Below are 23,156 nucleotides of genomic sequence, written 5' to 3' on the forward strand. Positions count from 1 at the left end.
ACAAGCCATATTGACTGTCGTGAATAATTGACTCCGACGAATCTCTGAATTGCTATATTTTCATAGCTTCATCTGTCGCATTTTAAGACTATACCTCAAATTTTACATAAACGGTCATCGCAGTACCAGAAGCTATGACACACGAGATGATTTTAGTTTTGAAATTATCAATTTCCCCCAATTAGATAGCAGTATACCAACTTCACCTGCATTTGGGATATACTTTTACCAAATAATCCGTTATTCATGAGCTTGCAGTTGCTTTTACGTCACCAGTGTCTGAGCCAAAAGTCAATGAAATAGGGTACGTCAAAGAATGTCTCGTCCTTTTTTTTTAAAAAAATACAACGGAAAATACCAAAACCTTGTAGATGAAGTTTGCATATCAAGTTCTCTAATAATACACTACGATTTTGATGTACAGATTCTAGGCACTGAAGTTGTTTATCATTTACATAACGTTTAATTGCATTCTTTCGTTTGTCTTTGTCAATTATATTACTTTACGGTTTATAGTTTGTTTTTGGAACTATCTATCTGATGTACTTATACAATTTGTGCGATAGTAAATTTTGTACTTTTTATCTTTCGTGTTTATTAATGAGCATCGTTTATATGCCTTTTGGTGTTTCTTGTTGACATATTTGGTTGGTTTTTTTTTGGTGTAATATTTCAACACTTGTGAAATATTGATTAAGATTATAACAGAATGCTGACCGCTGTACCCCTATTTTTGACATGTTTACCTGTTATATTATGTATAATAAGATGTGCTAATGAGGCAACTCTCCATCCATGTCATAATTTGTAAAAGTAAACCATTATAGTCAAAGTACGGGTTTCAACACGTCTTGGTTCACGTCGAACAGCAAACTTTGCGGGTCCCCAAACATATTAGTGTAAAACCATTCAAACGAAATTATTGATCGTTTTTATATAGATTAAAACGTTGGTTAGTTCGATTGAATGGTTTTTGTTTTGAATATACATCGTTGTCAAAATAAGGATCTTTTTGTGACTGTCATACAAGTGAGATGTTTGCTCTGTATGAATCCAGGTCTAATCAACCATTTTCTACATAAGAAAATGCCTTATCCAAGTCAGAAATAAGATTGATGTGTTTGCTTTTGCTTTTGTCATTTGGTTAGGGACTTTTCGTTTTGAATTTTCTTAGAGTTCGGTATTTTTTTGATATCACAGGTATCTTATCAGAGCGTGTATTTACTAAAAAATCAAATCATCTTTATTTTGAACACTTAATCAAATGACATTAAAAAGCTTTGATACATATAAACTAGTAAGCTTGCATTCTTATTTTTAAATGAATTACTGTTATTTTTAAAAAGTATTTTATACCAGTTACAAAATCCCTTTCAAATTTGGTGTGCATGTTTGAGTTAACTTTAGTAATACATAGAACCGTACATCGAGGATGATATTTGAAAGTTTCAATGTTATTCAACTTCGTATTTCATTTGGATATCCAATTGTTTCAGTCAGAGCCCAATGGTGAATCTTGTTTAGACAAAACACACGTCTGGTATCTAACATTATAAATCATGTATGTTTGGTGAGTTAAATATGAACATGAACAGGTGTTGAGGAGAATAAAGGCTAACTTCTTTTTATTTTAAATTCATCCACACATTTAATACGTCTACCAAAAGCAAAGAGAAAACATAACAAAACAAAAAATAACTGTATACTAGTATACTTTTGGAAAAACAGTTATAAAAACTAATAACAACAACAAAAATCTATATTGAAAATTTTGCTCCCCACTGTTAGATGAATTTGTGTTAACTGGATTCTGTTTTGGTTGATTAACAATTGCTGCTGCACAGTCATTCTCATTAGCATATTCGCCAACACAGGAAGCAAATGCCATGACATGCGCAATATAATGCTGCTCATGAACACCCTGAAACAAATGTGACATTGGACCACGTGCAAAGATAGCAACGTCATCTCCACCGTGTGTTTCGAAACCCATTTTTATTCCGGATTGCTGATGAAAATGTTTGTCATCTATAAACAGAAAAGTCACAAAACGTTTTAATTTGCATTATGCATATTGTTATGTTTACTCAAAATCAATCGCAAAATTGCGGGCATGTGTATTAGTTTTTGTTAAAATGATATGGTGAACAAATAACGTACATAATATATGATAAAAGAATATATAAAAATAGGATGTGGTATGATTGCCAATGAGACAACTCTCTACAAGAGATTAACATAACAACTATAAGTCATCGTACGACCTTCAACTATGAACAAAGCTCATACAGCATAGTCGGCTATAAAAGGACCCGAAATGACAATGTTAAACAATTCAAACGAGAAAACTAACGGCCAAATTTATGTATAAAAATTAACGAAAAAAAATATGTAACACATAAACCAACGACAACCACTAAATTAGGGGCTCCTGACTTGGGACAGGCACATACACACAGAATGTGGAGGAGTTTAATATGTTAGCGGGATCCCAACCACTCCCTCACTTGGGATAGAGGTATAACGGTACAATAAAATATCCTTGTTTTGTGTTTTGTTGTTTCTCTTAACGTCTATTTGTTTTACTTTTTTGTCACGGCATTGTCAGTTTATTTTCGGCTTATCAGTTTGAATATCCCATTGGTATTTTTGCCTCTCTTTAAATAGGTTGAAAATAATTTTTTTTTAATTTCTCAATTACTGGATTCTGTTTGTTACAGAGACGACACACGTTTTGTTACGTTGTAGTATGCAATTGTAGTGGTTTATTGTTTGGTTTTCAGTCCAATCTGGTTCATTTAAGAGCACCGGAAGATACCAAACCCTTGTTGATAAAAAATCTGTATCAACTACATAAATAATACATGATCGTCTTATGGTCTTGAAGTATAGATTCTATGTACTGATCTTGTTTATCAGCATTATTTAGTGTTATGGTGTTCTTTTTATTTGTATTTGTTTGCTGTTTAGTCCGTTTTTTGTAATATACATTTGGCGGGGCTCGATATTTTCTTGGCTTTCAGTATTGCTTACGTACATTGTCTATAGAGTGTCTATATGGATTTTTGCTGTTCTCTGTTTTACAGGTATTGAATAATGTTCATTATGTTAATAGCTGTATCAACATTATGACAATTTGACCTATTATGTCTGTTTGGGTTGCTCACACTTTGTTATCGAAATACTGGATATGTGCGACTGTCATAGAAGTGAATGGTTTAGCTAGCTATAAATCTTGGTTCTAACCACCATTTTCTATTCAAGGAACTGAGTAGGAACTGCTGATACCACATCAGCAATATGATAGTTGTTGTCCATTCGTTTAATGTGTTTGAGCTTTTGATTTTGCCATTTGATATAGGAATTTTTGGAATTTTGCTATTTTACTTTTTGCATAGTTAAAATTGAGTATGCAAATGGGTAATGTGTCAAAGAGAAAACAATCCGACCATAGAGCAGACAACAGCCGAAGTCCACCAATGGCTCTTCAAAGTTGTTTGAATTTTTTTTGCCCTTTGTTTTTTATTTAATCTTGTTTCAAGAAGGTACAGTGTGGTGAATTTCCGATTACAACAAATCATCAAACATCATACGAGTCCAACGTAGTTGAATTGTTTGTCTTTCATAGGCTTACAAATTATGGCTAATATTCGATTATTTGTATGTTGTTTTATTCTGTGACTTCTAAAACAATTATATGATTGCTACAGACAAAATTACTTTTAAGAAATACAAAATTTTTTTACTATCAAGGGGTAAATCGTAAACTTTATTTTACAGATAAAATTACCTGTATGTGCACCAGTTAAATTCTTCCTTGGACGTCGTTCTATTGCACCGGGTCCATTTGCATACGCAATTGTTGTGTATGGTAAATTGTCTTTAGCCATAGAAACTTTTCCGTCATTTTTAACTAAACCTATGAATCAACATACTGGAATAAGTTATAATATTTACCTATTCAAATGACATTTTAGAAAAATAAGAAGATGTGGTATGATTGCCAATGAGACAACTCTCCCGAGACCAAACGTCTATATTTCTTATCATTACGATTAAATTATATCCCGAGAAAGATTTAGAGTAAAAGACTCGTGAATTTCCGTCAATAAAAAAAGCAATCAAGGTTAATTCGTTTTGCAATTGCAATTATCAAATTAAAACAATTGTGTTGATCGTTTATTAGATATACTGAACGGGATTATAAAGCTTTCGTGAAGTTAGAATAAGTTTAAATTCGCGTAAGACTACCATGTACTTTCCTTTATGACTTCCTTGGAAAAGGGGTTGCTGTTTACAAGGAAGGTACTGAACAACAAAGAATTCTAAAAGTGGTGAATTTGAAATAAGACTTTGAACATTTTACGGACTCCATCACGAGTTTGTTGACCATTATAGAATATCTGTTTCAAGAAGTACGATGGATATATTCCACCTGTTGTAACCAAAATCTCGTCCTCTTTTCCAGAAACATGATCGACCTAATACAGTCATCACCAGATTTGTAATTACAAGAGCAGCATGACGGGTGCCACACGTGGATCAGAATCTGCTTACACTTCCGGAATACCTGAAATCTCTCCCGGTTATAGGTGGAGTCAGAGTTGGGTTGCTCAGTCATAAATTTTCTTTGATGTGTCTTGTGTACTGCTGTTTTTATTTTGGTAGTGTTTTGCCATGATATTGTTAGTTTGTTTTCGAGTGTAAATATTATTTTGGTATATTTAGCCTTTCTTCTTTAGTACGTAAGGGAGAATATTGGTTACAGCTTATATAACTGAGTTGTTGTGCTAGCCTAAGAACTAGTTGTGTCATAATAAAGATATAAGAAGATGTAGCATAAGTTCCAATGAGACAACTCTCCATCCAAGTTTCAGTTTGTGCATCGTGCAGACTTAACTTAAAAATGCCTGTTTAAAAGTAAAACGAATGGTATCAAATATAAAGTAAGATCCGCTTACCCTTTCAAGGTATCTGTATTGTTTTAGATAAAGGAAACTTGATCTTTCTATTTTTCATCGATTAATGATTTGTTATTGTCCGTTTGGCACAATACATCTTGACAATAATGTGTCTCTTTTTTATAAGGCATATTTTAAAAGATTTCCAAAACAATACTGATAATGTCACTGTTATATACAGATAATATAAGTACACAAATGTATTTGACAATTGCAGGGCACAACAACATACATGTTAGATATCTACGCAAAAAATTGTATAAAAAACACGACTAGCAATTAGTCAATTAGTCATAAGATGAACAAATATTTCGAGTGGACTGCAATAAGTCATAAGATGGATACAATTTGATAAAAGTAAAACGTATTTCATAGTTACCTAGTATTGGATTGCCTCGGTCAGGATATCCAACAATACTCATCGTGTGTGCATGATCAGCTGTGACGATGATGAGAGTATCCTGATCACTTGTGAGTTTATCAGCTACAGCAACAGCATCAGCCATTGCAATAGTTTCAGATAAAGCCAAATCCGCTTCTCCATAATGATGAGCCCAGTCTATTTTACCTCCTAAATAATTATATAACATGTTATGCTTAGGTCATATTAACCTTTTAACAAGGCAGGAATTGATGATAAAATTAAAATTATAATCATTTATTGGTGTGTTTGAGCTTTTGATTTTGCAATTTGATTACGAATTGTCCGTTTTGAATTTTCCTCGGTATTCGGTTGTTTTCCTTAATCTCTTAACATGCTTATGTTTTTCTTCTAGCGCGGACAGACTCATAAAGAAATCGTTGCATTGTGTATTTTTACATCAAGCTTGTCTTTCATTTATATATTTCTACCAGGAAAACTTGTGGATATTGGGTCTTATATATTCAATATATTAAACATAAACATTACATGTATCACTTTTTACTATATGCTTGTATCTTGATATATGGAACTTGACATACCTTCTACAAGGAGAAAGTAGCCTTTGTTATTGTCATGCATACGTAAAGTTTGGATAGCCTTTTCTGTCATTTCTGCTAATGTAGGTTCCGGCACAGTCTGATTAGCTTTCTCCAACTCATACGACATGTGATCAGAGTTAAATAGGCCTACAAACAAGTGTGATTAAAAAAAGAGTAACATTCAAGCAAACACAGGTTTTTCTTCACACAGTATCTACAGTACTGTACACAAGTATATGTGATAATAACCTTCAGGTTTTCAAAAATATTTTCATTAATGTTTTCTGCTGTCCTCACATAATAGAGATGTCAACTTGATTAAACGTCTATTATCTTACTTTTGGGTGCAAGTTATTAACTTTTTGAAAATGTTAAATCCAAGTGCCTGTAGCACTATTGAAATTTAGCCGGCATTACTTTAATATGTCCTACAGTTCAGTTAAGTACACAGGAACTGTATTGAAGCACTTTTTATAATAAGATATTATTTCCCAAGAAAGCAACTTTTCTATAATATATGATTATTTCTCAGTGAATTTCACGGAATGTCCTATCGTTTTCTCTTAAAAATATTGTATATTGCACGTTGAGAGTTCAACAGTTGATTCCTCTCATGCAAGCTTGCCCTGTGGTGACGGAATGATGTTGTATTTCTGTGATATTGAAGTAGATGCATGTATTTGTTCTTTTATAAAAATAAAAAAAAAATGAGAATGGAAAAGGGGAATGTGCCTAAGAGACAACAACCCGACCATAGAAAAAAACAACAGCAGAAGGTCACCAACAGGTCTTCAATGTAGCGAGAAATTCCCGCACCCGGAGCCGTCCTTCAACTGTCCCCTAAACAAATATATACTAGTTCAGCGATAATGAACGCCATAATAATTTCCAAATTGTACACAAGAAACTAAAATTAAAATAATACAAGACTAACAAAGGCCAGAGGCTCCTGACTTGGGACAGGCGCAAAAATGCGGCGGGGTTAAACATGTTTGTGAGATCTCAACCCTCCCCCTATACATCTAGCCAATGTAGAAAAGTAAACGCATAACAATACGCACATTAAAATTCAGTTCAAGAGAAGTCCGAGTCTGATTTCAGAAGATGTAACCAAAGAAAATAAACAAAATGACAATAATACATAAATAACAACAGACTACTAGCAGTTAGCTGACATGCCTTTGCATTTTGTTTTATGGAATCGATGTCAAATTGAATGTAAAATTCATGTGTGCAGTATCGGAAAGTGTCTATACTTAAATAAATAATATTCCTCTTAATGCTCTTTAGTTTTGTGAGAGCAGTGGATATCTAATTTAATAAGATTAAGTGTCGAACAAATCAGCAAGATCTTTCAAGGCTACGTAATATCAAATATTAGAAATGAACTCAATCTATTATAACCATCATGGACATGATAGTGTTTCCAATTTGATTTAAGGGCAAGTTTCAAGAAGGTATAAAACCCTTTACTGTGTTTGTTGGTCGATGTTACTGTTAATAGAAGTTGGTTCCGACCCTTGATGGTTCTTGCGTATAATTATTGACAATTACTGTATTTGTTCTTGTAGAAAGGTGGATTTTATTTGTTGAACTTATCTGACGAATCCATTTCGTATAAATTTGGTATATATGCGATACTAAGTGCCAATCTGCATAAAAATTAAGAAACACGACGGGTGCCACATGTGGAAAAAGATCACGCATCGTTGTAAACATAATGGAATTCGATGCGACTGTCATACAAGAGAGAGGTTTAGTGCTATTAAACCAGGTTCAATCCACCATTTTCTACATTTGAAAATGCCTGTACCAAGTCAGGAATTTGACATTCGTTTGATGTGTTTTATCGTTTGATTTTGCTATTTGATTAGGGACTTTCCCTTTTGAATTTTCCTCAGAGTTCAGCATTTTTGTGATTTTACATTTTTCGAATCACCAGACACGCAAAGACCTATTATTTAATCAGGATGAGAATAACTTCAAACGATGATGTATCCTTGTTAGGTCCGTCAGTTTCTTTTGGCCATGTTTTGAAAGGTTTCTAAATTGTCTGATTCTTAAAAAGACTATCACTTAGGCTCGAAAATGTACTTACCTAGAATATATTCAGTAGATCGAGGATCAATTTTATTGAATTCTGTAGCATTCCATACATAGTCATAATTAACATGTCTTTGTTGTTTATCGTTAATCCATTCCTAAAATGTAAATATTGTATACTATCACAAACGTTTTAAGCTTTAAGCAAAACAACAATAGGATGGAACATTATAGTTGGTATTTTAAGCATAAGATTACAATCACATGGAAAAAAATAGAAATGGGCTTTTGCCAAATAACAAAAAAAAAAACACGAGAAAGGAAAACACAAAACCATTGCCAAAACGAAAATGATAACATTGACAGTTTATTTTCGACTTATAAATTTGAACGTCTGTAGGGTATGTTTGGCCTCTCTTTTGAAGAAAATTTGCGCGTCTGATGAACTACATAATAAACTGGTATCTTTAAAAAAGGTGGTTTTACAGAGATTCCATTTTACTTTTAAGATTTTTTTTATAGTTTGAGACGATATACCTCTGTAACTGTAGAGCTATGGTTTTTTTTTTTTTTTTTTTTTTTTTTAAGAAAATGTCTTCAACAAATCAGATATCTCACAAATAATAGTTTTCCTCTTTTTCTAGATCAATATGTCATTACAGCAAACAGTATTTACACAAAACAGTTACACGACTTTAACGATTATAACATGATAACAGAAATAGTGTTTATTGACGGAGGACAAAGTCTGAAGTCTTCATATATCTTTGTTGGTGTATATTTGTGTTGATAACCTTATATTTATACGTTAAAGTCAACAGTTTGTTTGTTTACTTAATATGTATAATATTTAAAGAAATTCATTTAAAGTTAATTGATGTACAATCTTGTCTCACAGTTATATGTTATACAACATACTTTTTCTATAAAATACACTAACTCTTGTGCTGTGTGGAAGCCGTATAAAAATCCACGATCTTGAGATATATATAACATATTTTTTTTTAAGTTATGGTTATCCTTTTAAGAAGATATAGATACTGTTATGTGTGCAAAGGCATTCTCTAATTTTTAGACCAGATTTTGTACTAAAATTTTAACAATGTTTTGTTGTTCATGTACTGATGTTTTGTCATGAAAAGATACCCATAGTCTTTGTTGTTCTATTACACATACTAACTTCAATCAGATTTCTATTGTCTCGTCTTCCATTTTTGTCGTTTAGACCAATAACAGGATCAGTTTCGTTGTTTGGTAGAAAGTATCGACGTCCTCCACCCATCAATACCTATACAGAAGCAAAAGATGATTTCAACATGCATTGTAATCATCTACTAGTCTTACGTCAATTGTGTATCACCTATCCTTAATTCCATATCATTTCACATAAAACATTGTTTTCAATTATTGTCATAAACTTATTTGAGTTCCGATTTTGATGAAATTTTTAATGTGGTTATTGTTACTTTATATGGTTATTATGGTGTTATTTCAGACAAAGGCTTCTTGGAAATTTAACACAATTTCAAAGACATTTAAATTAGAGAATATACAACTATCTCTGATCCGAGTATTCGTCGCTGGGCTTCTAAAATGTTGTAAATTTCAAGAAAAAAATATCTCACTAATAGGCTTTGAAAATTTTGGTAAAATCCATGCTTCCAAAATGTCGTATGTGAACTTGAACAATTTTGTAAATAGCAGTGAAATAAAAACATTTCTGGATTATCCAAGACCTTAAATTATTTTCACAGAAATAAAGAAATGTACAATTATTTTTTTCCCAAAGCCATTCTACAACTATTTTCAAGTTTTCATACAACATTTTGGAAGCAAACTTTACAAACAACTGACATTGGCAATTTTGTTAAATGTCTTATTTCACACATTTTGATTGGTCTAACTGTATGCTATTTTGTAATACCAAAGAAATCCTCCGCCCAGACCATTGGTGTCAAAAAGTATTTATTTTTAGCCAAAAAAGTCATGTACGGCATTTTAGAAGCCCAGCGACGTATTGATTGATACTGTATCAATTTTATCAAGGACGTATATTAGAAGGAAACTCCCGATACCGTCTTGATAAAATCCGAGAAGTGCCGCGAATCGCGAGAAAACACGAGATCTGCAGAAAGCTTCAGCGGGAACCGCCGCTTCGAAATTTCTTAGAATTTGTAAGTTATACGTCCTTGATTTTATAACTAAAATATAAGTGTTTTACATACTTCGGTGCAGGATCTCGATGATCGAGTAGTCTCATCGTTCCATCTGTAATGATTATAGCCTTCATCTCTGAAGTTTCGTGTGTGCAATACACTCTTTCAATAAACATTTGATATGTTCCATACGTTCGTTTCATATCTTTCTATTTTCTTGGTAAATTTCACTTACCTTAATGCTAGATTTGTAATCATTGATTAACTGTTTTGCAATATCAGGACAATTTTCTTTGTTTGTTACATTTTCTAACTGCCAGTCAACCTCCCAATTCCGATACGGTGTGTTGGCATAGGCGCCCCCTGGTGTTGCATGAGTAATTCTTGTAGTTGTAACAATACCAACCGATTTTTCTAATAAAAGACAGACAAAATTGAACTAAAGCAACATTTAAAATATTTTTTTTTTTTTTGTAAAAGATGAAATTCTAAGTGCACTCTTCAAATTCGTTTATGTCAAACTGTCAATGGTTCATGTCTGGTACATGTATGACGAAGGATCATTGAGTTTAAATTAAATCATATGCGAGAGACATTATTTTCTTTTTTGTATTCATGTGCCACTTCTCTGAATTTTTGCTGACATATGCATATTCAGTTCTTTCTAAGCTGTGTGCTTGTTTGGTATGTTTTCTTTGTACGTCAGTTAGTTTAGTTTGTTTTTCAGGCTTTTTTCGGTTTTTATATAAGTGTGTGGTTAAAGGGGCACTAGCTGTCATGTTCTCCGATTTGATTCAAATTCCCAGAATTGATTTATTACAATGTGAAACATTTATCCAAACTATCAAAAGTCTAAAATAAACAATTAACAGGGCATGGGCATGATTATACGTAGCTTCGTTTCGTGTGTATTTTAGTCTAGACGCCATTTAAAAATCATCCGATGACCATATAAGCGATGTAAACATAAAGTATGCCAAGAAATCCTCGCTTAGAATTCCGGTCGACCTCCTACGGCACCCATTAGTAGTTAAATATCTGATTTCATTCAACAAATTAATTTATGAACTTCATGTACGTGTCGCTTAGAACACAGCCATATACCAAATGGTCAATATTAATCATCCATGTTATTTGCTCTATGGGAATTTCAACGGAGGCAATTTCTTGGCATGGGAGAAAGTTAGAAAGACCATTCACAATTTGTTTTACATTTGTTTTTCTCTTTTAATTAAATAGATATAATAATAAACCTTTCAAATGTAGAGTTCATAAGATAAAAATATTCCCTGTGGAACACCTCCTCCCCCCTTTTTTGTGCTCTCTATTTTCAACACTCGAATTAAGCTTTCCTATCTGATTAAAATTAAAACTTTGCTTTATAACCCATCTGTTTATGTACCGGACCGGCAACTTTCTTTATTTAATACGAAAATCTACAGTGCCGTTATACACATGCATGTTGTTTGCTTGGAGTATGCGCCCCAAAAAAGGAAAAAATAGCCAAGATAACTCCAAGATACTATATTCCTGCATCACATGATTTTTACCACGTGGAGCTTACATTAGAATAAATACCGAATATGGAAAGTGAAACTACAATTCAAAACATAAAGTCCGAAGGCACAAATAAGAAAAATAAGGGTTTTTATGGCAAAGGGTGGTGGGTTAATTCCGTCTGTGTTCAAAATATACATGAAATATTTCCCACTGCCCATTTTTTGTTCTATGGATTATAACCCTGCGTTTTCTTTCTGTTACGGGAGAAAGGTAGAAAGACCATTCACAATTTGTTTTACATTTGTTTTTCTCTTTTAATTAAATAGAAATAATAATAAACCTTTCAAATGTAGAGTTCATAAGATAAAAGTATTCCCTGTAGATTGTTTGTTCTATGGATTATAACCCTGCGTTTCTTTATGTTACATGCCAAGAAATCCTCTCTAAAAATTCCGGTCGACCTCCTACGTTATTCGGCACCCATTAGAAGTTAAATATTTGATTTCATTCAACAAATTAATTTATGACCTTCATGTACGTTTCGCTTAGAACACAGCCATTATATACCAAATGGTCAATATTAATCATCCATGTAATTTTCTCTATGGGGTGTTTGCAGAATTTCAACGGAGGCAATTTCTTGGCATGATAAATGTTAATACAGTAAGCGATTTTTCTAGGTTTTGTTTAAATTCATATTATAGGTTAAAAAAGTAGGTTAATCATCGTTTTTACCTATATAAGAATATTTTTTTTGTGGATCGAATCAGTCAATCAAATGATTTATCATAAACTTTATTTCACTTTCAATGCTGACATTCTTTGCCTTTCAATACCTTTACACATACAATTCACTTATCCATCTCTCGCTAGGGGGTTAAATTGATTTCTCATGAATACGGATTCAATGAGGTCGAATAACTTTTTTTATATATCTCGTAGTTAATGCCCCTTTAACTCATTTAAATTTCATTTTGGATGTAACGCATCTTCTGATTAGCTGACTTTTTGTTTTTTAGCTCATAGACATAATTTATTCATGTGACCCTGACGTCATCAACGTTTTTTCATGATTTACTTCGGTTTATAATGGAATTTATAATTAAAAATAAGGGAGCTACCATTTAATTTTTATGGGGGGGGGGGGGCGGACAAAATTTTTCATCCTAGCCCTCCCCATAAAAATCAAATGGTAGCTCCCTAAGAAATAACTGTAATATTTTATCCGTCTATTAGAAATAACAAATGCGGGTTATTCAGTGTGCACCACATTTTCAGTGATGTTATTTGTTCATAGACAGTCATTCCTCAAATATACACCAGGCTATATGTTTTGTACGTCAGACATGCGTATCTTTTACACATGACAGACTCATCATCGACGCGTCAATAAAACTTTTTATTATCTTTAAACATAGTAACAGTAAAATGTTTTACCTTTCTGTATTGACCAGTCGGCAATCGATGTGACCTTTGACTTATCGGTCATTGAAGAACAATCTTTTGGCTTAACACTCCCGTCTACTCCTAAAACCCCAGAGTTTGTCTTAATACCACAAAGAAATTGTGTTGCTGTTCCAGCCGAATCTGGTGTTTGATGGTCCTGGTTATATGTCTGCAAAAAAGTTCTACAGATTAATACAATAAAATTACAATTTATATTGTTCTTTCCCAAATGGACCATAGATTCAAGTACAAATATCTGATCACTTCCTTAAACTTTAGCTCAAAACTCGGCTACAGCATTGCAGTATAATGTCACAGTCCGTAACATTTGATGCTTGTATTCATAATATAAGACACTCTCAACTATGACTACAACAGCAATATTAAGGATACCATTACTTATAAGATATTGATTAAATGATTTGAATATAGTGGATTTGTGGACACTTCTATTTTATATTAGCAGAAAATCGTCTTGCAAATTACATATAAAGAGTGACATTAATAAAAATCGAGTGCCCCTTCACCAGGAACGCTAAAGTCATAACATTTGAATACCAGCTGGGATGTACAGATACGCAGACACGTTATGCGTTATATGACCGAATGACCAGTTGTATGAGAAAATTAATGAAGAAAAATACAATTGCCACCATTCGCTTCGAATACAATTTACATTGTTTGATGTTGCCTTCCTACCAACCTAAGAAGTAACCTACACGAACAGTGTATTACTCAAATCGTTTAATTTTGTTTTATTGATGTTTCCTACTCTAATGTCGTTTAAAATAAATCCTACCTACCCAACCCTAAGTACAAAGCATGGGTAGGCAAAATCAAACAAGGAATGAATTGCTTACGGGTGGCCCAATTGACTACCTGAGATTCTCAGAACGTTTCCATTATGGCTTTGCAGGAGTATATTGAGGAGTTGCGTATACAAAAAAATGGAGAATGGAAATGGGGAAAGTTTCAAAAATACAACAACCCAACCAAAAAGCAGAAAACAGCCAAAGGCCAACAATGGGTTTTCCACACACAGAAAAAACTGGACAATCGATCGAAAACACGAATGTGAATGACGACTCATTCAATCGTTTCGATGTTCATATTTAAAAAAAGAAGATGTGGTATGATTGTAAATGAGACAACTCTCAACAAGAGACCAAAGTGACACACACATTAAGAATTATAAGTCACCGTACGACCTTCAACAATGAACAAAGCCCATGTACATTACTATAAGCTGAAAGGATGGCGTGTGTATTCAGTTACAGACATATATTTGACATTGTTGCAGTCCCTTTTCGTGTTTATGGCATATTTATTTTGTCTTCGATCCGTTAATAACCAGCTAGGCAAATCTTAAAATTCAATTGAAATCAGATAATATAAAGCAAATAACAAAGATAAACATTAAAATCATGCTGATTAGTATGGTCATATCACTCTTGACCTATGTATATATTTAGTCCGTGGTACCTCGGGTTAACAAGTTTCTACTGGTTAAACTAAACAATCTAGTAATTTTTCTTTTTCTTCTTATTTACATAACTGTTTTACAGGTTTTGTTGGGGTTATAAAGAGGAACGTTTTTTCGTTCAAATAAGATAAGATAAGGGTTACAGTTGCAGATAGCTCATTAACCTTGCTTAAAGTCCACAACATGTAGATTTTTCTGGTAAAAATATAATAACCGTTCGAAATAAGATATATTCGAATGTATAGAATAGGAAATGAACAATACAACCTACCGATCTTGTTCTATATAACTTTGTGGTTATCTTATTCCCAGCACATTTTCGTTCTGATAGACATTACGTCAGGCTGTTCCCACTTTTACCAAACGCTTAACTTGACTGATTGTACGATAGAGCAACCAGACAAAAGAACATTAAGTTTAAACATATTTATCTATAGTGGATTGGGAAACAAGTTTTGCAACTGGTATCAATCCCATTCCACTTTGTGGGTGCAAGTGTTGCCTTGACACAACAGACAACACCATGTAAAAAAAACGAAAAACGAATAAAATAGAAATAACTGAATTAAAACAAAACATATGAAAACTAAATACTGGGAAACACGAATCCCACAAAAAACGGGGATAATCTTATGTGCTTTCAGAGCGTCCCAAAATGTAGAAATATACCATTATCATGCTGACCTTAGATAATGCAACGTGTGGAAATTTCTCCCAGCTGAGTACATTTTCTTCTCCTGTTTTGTTGTTAAGTTGGCCTTGTCTTATTCTAGCTGCTGTTATAGTGGGTATACTCATTCCATCTCCCAGAAAGAAAATAACATTTCTTGCGACTTTCTCAATTTTCTGCGATTTCAAATATTTTTGAAGTTCATCTTTTGCTTGATTTCGCCAATATACCTGGGCTGCATACATGTATATAAAAAAAAAACATGAAATAAACGAGAAAAAAATATATTGAATTATTTTCAATTGGATTTCCTCTCCGAAATTTAGCTATATGTATACTGAAAATTGCATTATAGTTCGTCTTCCTCAATTTTTAGTGATTTCAAATGTTTGTGAAACTCATCGTTTGCTTGATTCCGCCAATATACTTGTGCTGCATATAAAAAGAACACATAAAATAAACGCGACAACAATATTGAATAAAATCAATGTAAGCCGTTTTGAGAATTCTCAATTGAATTTCCTCTCCGAAATTTAGCTCTTTATGTACTGCAAATTGCATTGTAGTTCGTCTGATTATAAATGCTAATTATTACATGCTCCATCCCATGCAGTTAATGAAAGTAAAGTCACACTGTAAAAACAGCGTTTAGATTTGAAACGGATCTACAACATGTTTAGGTCTAAACGTGTTTAGGAAAGCGTTTAGGATCTAAACGGACATTTATCTAAACACATAAAAACCTAAACGTGTTTAGAATTTAAACGTGTTTCAGGGTTATTATCAGTGAATGTTATCATTAAGCTAAACATTAAATGGCATCTAAACACTTCTGAAACACTTTCCTAAACACCTAAACACTTTATAATATTTCAGTACTGGTTTCACCTTTGTATTCGATGTTCCTACATATTCAAACATATTCTGTGAAACTATGATCTCTTAGCTGTCTTGAAATTATCATAATTTTCAAACTTCAGTCCCACGTATGCGGAGCTTCTTTATTAACTGATTAATGAGAGTTCCCCAACTGAGTTTCCCTTTTTGTGTTGTAAGATTATAAAATTACATTCAACTATTTTTTTTTAAATTAAGCAATTAATTGTTTATACCAGAGACGTATTATATAAAATAATCTTTTAAATTATAGTATTTTATAAGGAAGATGTGAGTGAATTTCTCTAATTTCCGGAGTCGTTGTCCGAATATGATCTTATATTAATTAACGAACAGAGTTATCTATCGTGGTAATTTGATACGGACGCGTTCGGACCAGATAAACAACATTTAAAACAATGGATCCCATCTATCAAGCATATCTATCTATTGACGATGCAACAGATACAGAACTTCATATTAGAATATTGACGGAATCAAAAGCCATCTTAACAGTTATTACAGCAGCGGAAGGTAAGCAGATCCATATTTTGTAAAAAGGGGGAGGGGCACAAACCATAATTTAACAGTTTATAATATTAGGAATAATATATGCGTTCAACTGTTAACCTATGCTATTTCAAGTTGACTTTTGTGGTATGACTCATATAATATACACACTTAATCAGTCGCAAGGACCAAGCATAAAATAAGAATGAGCTAGATCGGAAATTTAAAATGAGATTGAATAGTCTATAAAATTGAGAATGGAAATGGGGAATGTGTCAAAGAGACAACAACCCGACCAAATAAAAAACAACAGCAGAAGGTCACCAACAGGTCTTCAATGTAGCGAGAAATTCCCGCACCCGGAGGCGTCCTTCAGCTAGCCCCTAAACAAATATATACTAGTTCAGTGATAATGAACGCCATACTAATTTCCAAATTGTACACAAGAAACTAAAATTAAAATAATACAAGACTAACAAAGGCCAGAGGCTCCTGACTTGGGACAGGCGCAAAAATGCGGCGGGGTTAAACATGTTTGTGAGATCTCAACTGTTACTGTACACACTAACATATAGGTTAGATATACTGTTCCCTACTGTACATAATGTCATAAAATCAAATGTTCAAGTATTCTATCTTTGCAAGGAATAAGATCCCAATGGCCCATACTGCAACATCCTTTACACAAACACTGAAATTATAGTTTCACTTGAAGTCTTCATCTGTTCATTTGTCAAAAAATACCAAAAGAACATTCATTAGTTGAAAATAAACTGACCACATCATGGCCAAAAAGTTGAAAATAAACTGGCCACGCCATGGCTAAAAAGTTAAAAATAAACTGAAATTCAAACTCCAATGTCAAAAATAAACTGTCAAGTTGTTCTTTTTTATTTAAACCTATTATAATTATTTGTATGTGTGCATTTATAGGATTGTGACACTGAAGTGGGAATGAAATTTTAAGAGCTACATACCATAGATCAAATTGAAGAACAGATCAGGAAGAGCGAAAAGGATGATATAATTTCAAGACCAGATGTAAGTAAAAATATATAATATAAAAAGAAGATATGGTATGATTGCCAATGAGACAACTATCCACAAAAGACCAAAATGACACAAACATTAACAACTATAGGTCCCCGTACAGCCTTCAAAAATGAGCAAAGCCCATACCGCAAATAGTCAGCTTTAAAAGGCCCCGATAAGACAATGTAAAACAATTCAAGAGAGAAAACTAACGGCCTTATTTATGTAACAAAAATGAACGAAAAACAAATATGTAACACATAAACAAACGACAACCACTGAATTACAGGCTCCTGACTTGGGACAGGCACATACATAAATAATGTGGCGGGGTTAAACATGTAAGCGGGATCCCAACCCTCTCCCTAACCTGGGACAGTGGAATTACAGTACAACATAAGAACGAACGTATATTATTAAGTTGCCAATAGAACTATAATATGATTGAAAAATGGAGGTTAAATCATTCTCTAGTATTTATCCTGTTGAATAGATAAAGAAAGGGCAATTTTAAAAAAGTATATTCATAATATTAGGATAAAATAAGAAAAACAGGCTGTAGTTTTCAGAAATCAAGGATTTTGTTTTATAATATAAAAAAAAACTTGCATGCTTTATGCTCTTTTTATTGTTTCCTTTGATTTATTTGTCGTTTGATGTATACATTTGTTCAAAGTGTAAAGTAGTATGAAATTCAAAACAGTGTAGCTGTGGCCATTGATTGACACATTAAAATCATTCATTGACTGGGACAATTTAGGTGAACGTTTGTATGTAACGACCAATGCTCACTATGTACTTTTTAAAGACACTTAAACTATGGGGTCACCAAAGGTTCTCAACACCTAAATAAAGTAATTCGAAAAATTAATCAGAAATAACACGATATTTTGATTTATATCAATTACATAAATCAAAACACAAAGGTTATTCCTGATTAATTTTTCGAATTATTTTATAATTAAAGGCGTTAAGAAACCTTTGTTGACCCCACAGTTTAAATGTCTATCGTAGGTACGTCATGAACAGTGGTTGTTACAGACAAACGTTCACGTAAATTGTCCCAGTCAATGGATGATTTTGATGGGTCAATCAATGGCCACAGCTACACTGTTTTGAATTTCATACTATTGTCTTTTTAACTACAATTTGTATTTTTCTTTTAGAATCTTTCTCAAGAAGCTTGTTTAATGTATTTTAATAAACATGATCTCAGAATAAGTGACTGTTGCATACAAATGTACATGAATGTTTCATTTTTTTTATTTCAGGATACAAAAGTTCACCTGACCACCAAAAAGGAACTGCACACAAAGAGCCTTTATCATTCAAAAGAAGATTGTTCCGCAATGAAAAAATCCTGCATGATAGGAGATGGACTAAAAATTTCTATTTGTTGAGGATAAAAATCATCAAATTTTATAATTGTATTTTTTGTTTGCATTTAGTGAGACTTGAAAATAAATTATTGAACCAAATTGAATAGATTGTATATTATGTTTAAGACTATATCAGAAAAAAACAAAAACAAAAGAACCAGACTCTTAGAATGAAATTCAAAACAGTGTGGCTGTGGCCATTGATTGACACATTAAATTCATCCATTGACTGGGACAATTTACGTGAACGTTTGTCTGTAACGACCACTGTTCACGACGTACCTACGATAGACATTTAAACTGTGGGGTCGCCAAAGGTTTCTTACCGCCTTTAATTATAAAATAATTCGAAAAATTAATCAGGAATAACCTTTATGTTTTGATTTATATAATTAATATAAATCAAAACATTGTGTTATTTCTGATTAATTTTTCGAATTACTTTATCAAGGTGTTGAGAACGTTTGGTGACCCAATAGTTTAAGTGTCTTTAAAAAGTACATAGTGAGCAGTGGTCGTTACATACAAACGTTCACCTAAATTGTCCCAGTCAATGGATGAATTTAATGTGTCAATCAATGGCCACAGCCACACTGTTTTGAATTTAATTCTAAGTTGTATAAAAGGTGGAAGGTCCATAAAACGTAAAAATAAATCAACCACTTGACTACATAAACAATCAAAGGAACGAACAAAAAAGTCATATTCCTGACTTGGTACAGGCTTTTCCTTTAAAAAAAAAATGGAGAGTTAACCTTTGTTTAATTGTTTACAGACTTTTCAAAACTTGGTCTTATTGTTTACAGACTTTTGAAAACTTTGTCTTATTGTGTACAGACTTTTCTTAAATTGGTCGTATTGTTTACAAACTTTTCTTTGGTCTCCAGGAAGAATAAAATGTGTAAACCTATTATTGTTAATATTATTATTATCATTACTGAAGTTTTCCATCTTTAATAAACTATATAGACAGGTCAAATAATTTTATTATGGTAAAAATCATTGCAAGAACATGAAAGCAGACATGTACACGTGTATTGTATATTCTACAATACAGATTGGACTATTCAACCTGTAGTGCTGTACCACACAAGCAGTTCCTGTGAAATCGAAGTACTAGTAGGCTTACCGTCGGAAGGTCTAAACACCATATATTTCTAAACACATAACATCTAAACACCATATATTTCTAAACACATAACATCTAAACACTTGTTGAAATCTAAACACTTGTTAAAATCTAAACATGTTTAGATGCTAAACGCGTTTCAAAACGTACACAGAAAAAGTGTTTAGATAAGTGTTTAGGATCTAAACACTGTTTTTACAGTGCAATTACATCCAATGTGTATTTCTGTCAAGGAATGTCATCAAATGCACATGGAGTGCAAGTGAAGAATGATTTTTAAAAGAAAAAAAACGTTAACTTTTATGCGTAAGAAATCCACAGATTTATCAATTTCATTTTACATCCAGTGGCAAACATTTCACAAATAAACATTTGGATTAGTCTATAAATCATGCAGTTAACCACTGTTTGAAAAACGTAAGATAAAAAAAAATTGCAATAAAATTTAAAAAAAACATATTGAGTAAAGAAAACTGTAACTCACTTTCCCCGTTTCCTGAAAATTTGGAATCCGTAATCGGACCAGTTTCCTTTGATGGAAAACCTAATCCAGAATGCATTAAAGTTACAAAAAAGAAAAAAAGTCCAACAATTTTAACCGGGTTTAACATGGTCATCTTTCCGAATGTCTAAGATCAAATAACAAATAATTATCTAGCGTAAGAGGTATTTCACAGCTTTGTAAATAAATATTATCTATCATGTCTATATATATCTATATAAATAATATGGTTAGAAACAGAGAAATTCACATACTGCTTATACCGTGCGCAATCAAAATATTGCGTCTTTTTTACGACTTATCGTATGTGTGTAATGTAAATTCAAACAAAATAATTGAACATTTAAGAAATTTCAACTCTTAAATCAAGTTTACAATTGTTAAATAATCTCTTTCGGTTGTCAAATAAGACTGTTACATATATTTTATGTAACCGAATAAGATAACCTAGTAGGAGTGCATTTCTTTCTAACACAAACGATGCAAACGGCTAAGCGCGCAGATGTTTTGATCATTTCTTTCAAACTTACGTTTGCAAAGTTTACATAAACATTGACAAACTATGCACACGCTAAAAATGCGTCTGCAGTTTGTCGTTTGTTGTTTGTTAGTACAAATGCTACATTTGTTTCTAAATTCAACCTGATTAAACGAAGTATTTGTTTCTACGTTTGTAAAAATTCTGTTTACCAACAACATGTGCATGCATTATTGAAGGTTCAAGCAGGGTCAGTAAAGGCTTATTAAACGATGTATTTGTTTCTACCTTTGTAGCGTTTAGAAAACAACAACAAACGCGACACAACGTTAACAAAATTTTAGTTAGAAAGAAATGCTCCCCTAGTAAAATGTATGCTCACAAAAATAACACTTATTATTTCGTTCGTCAGAAGCACTTTTCTGGTTAAACGCAAGCGTTGGAAAATTAATGAAAAGAATATCTATTTAGGCTTAATCTTTGGTCCCTAGAATAGGATATTACAATCTTTCATAAAATCAACAACATTATTTACATTATATTCGAATTCATGATTCTAAAAGGGTCTTTATTATACTTAATGATAAACTGCACCATTCTAAAAATGTTGTTGTGTCGCTTCCTCGTTTAAAAAAAAATCTTGCATCACATTTTCTATTTATTGTGTGTTTAGCGTCGCGAAGCGAATATTTCATGCAAATTCAGGACAAGAACAAATAATCCAATACCTCAAATAAAGTAGGTTCAATAAGAGATTTTTACTGACACTGACAAATAAGGATTAGTGGAAAGAAGTCAATTAAAGTTTTTTAAATTAACTTTATCGTGTAGAAAGCTAGAATTATTTTAACAAGGAGTATCTTTTTTAATTGTTTGATCGATGTTTGCTCATCGTCCAGCAGCGAATATTTCATACAGAGGTTGTCCGGGTTGAAAATCAGGTAACTTTGGACTGTGTGTCTGCTTCTTGAAAATGAGGATATAGACATAAATTTTGCATTACAACAGGCCACCTACTAGAGTGACACTCTCTACACGAGGCATGGAATTGAACATCCAAGTTCTGACCGAAAGGGGCTGTGTACTTGTACATCCGTACATGATTTAATGTCAAAAATTTAATCGGACGGTTAATTACTCTTTCATAACTTATTTACTATTGGACGCCAGACAGATAACTTTCACCATTTAATAATCAAATAACGGTGGGGTGGGGATCTCCAGATTCGATATTCATATGTTAAGATGCGTCTGCGCTTTAGTATCACACAACGGAAAACATTAAAGAATTATGTCAAGCAATTGGTTATTGTCACAAGAGTCAACAGAACTATGTTCTTTATTGTCAACTAACCATATTTTTCTCTATTCACAAAGAATATGGGAATTGAGGATATTCGCTTAATTATGCTTATTTTTTACTTTTCGTCAAATATTCAAAATCCTATGGTTTTATCAATGGTGTGTCATTCAAAATTTTGCCTGCTGAAATTTTCTTTTCAAAATTTGACAAATAGTTTAAAAATACCATTTTTGAAATCTCATATAATTCATGTATTTTTTTCAAAGTTCTTGCATGAAAAAAATGTCGTTGGCAAGTGTATGAAAAATCGTGAGGAACATGTCCTTGATAAATTTGCAATGGCTTATATTTAAAATAACAAGGATACTGATATAGCATTATTTTAGTCGGCTTATTCAGTTCTGTCAATGTATAGTAGTCTCTTTAAAAGCTTGTTATTTGAAACAGAATGATGAACATCATTTAATAGCTATATGTGCTAAAAGTTACCATGCTATTAACTTTCTGTTTAATTTTTTAACCTTAAAATTTCAATCACAATTTGTTTCTATGCCTAATTATTTTAAAAAGCAGTTTCAAGTAGATCCTCACTATGCTATTAACTCTAACGTATGGGAGTGTCGGTATATCTGTAGACACACAACCGATCGATGTCATATTGAAGGATATTGATGAAGGTCAACAACCGCAAGAATGAAAAATCAGGTCAGAATTTACAAGAACTG

The 23,156-nt window shown here is 32.5% G+C and overlaps 1 protein-coding gene across 1 annotated transcript; it reads right to left on the bottom strand.

Annotated features, from left to right (window-relative positions):
• Positions 1-1,242: 1,242 nt before the first annotated feature.
• LOC139500908 (alkaline phosphatase-like) lies at positions 1,243-20,804 on the bottom strand. The gene is made up of 10 exons (XM_071289810.1): positions 20,633-20,804; positions 15,237-15,457; positions 13,061-13,238; positions 10,359-10,537; positions 9,148-9,255; positions 8,023-8,125; positions 5,925-6,071; positions 5,341-5,532; positions 3,791-3,919; positions 1,243-2,028 (listed from the first exon to the last, which is right to left on the bottom strand). Exons 1-10 carry the CDS (start codon positions 20,763-20,765, stop codon positions 1,706-1,708), a joined length of 1,713 nt encoding a protein of 570 aa, XP_071145911.1. The 5' UTR covers positions 20,766-20,804; the 3' UTR covers positions 1,243-1,705.
• Positions 20,805-23,156: the final 2,352 nt, after the last annotated feature.

The sequence above is a fragment of the Mytilus edulis genome, chromosome 13 (genome assembly GCF_963676685.1).
Source record: "Mytilus edulis chromosome 13, xbMytEdul2.2, whole genome shotgun sequence".
NCBI lineage: Eukaryota > Metazoa > Mollusca > Bivalvia > Mytilida > Mytilidae > Mytilus > Mytilus edulis.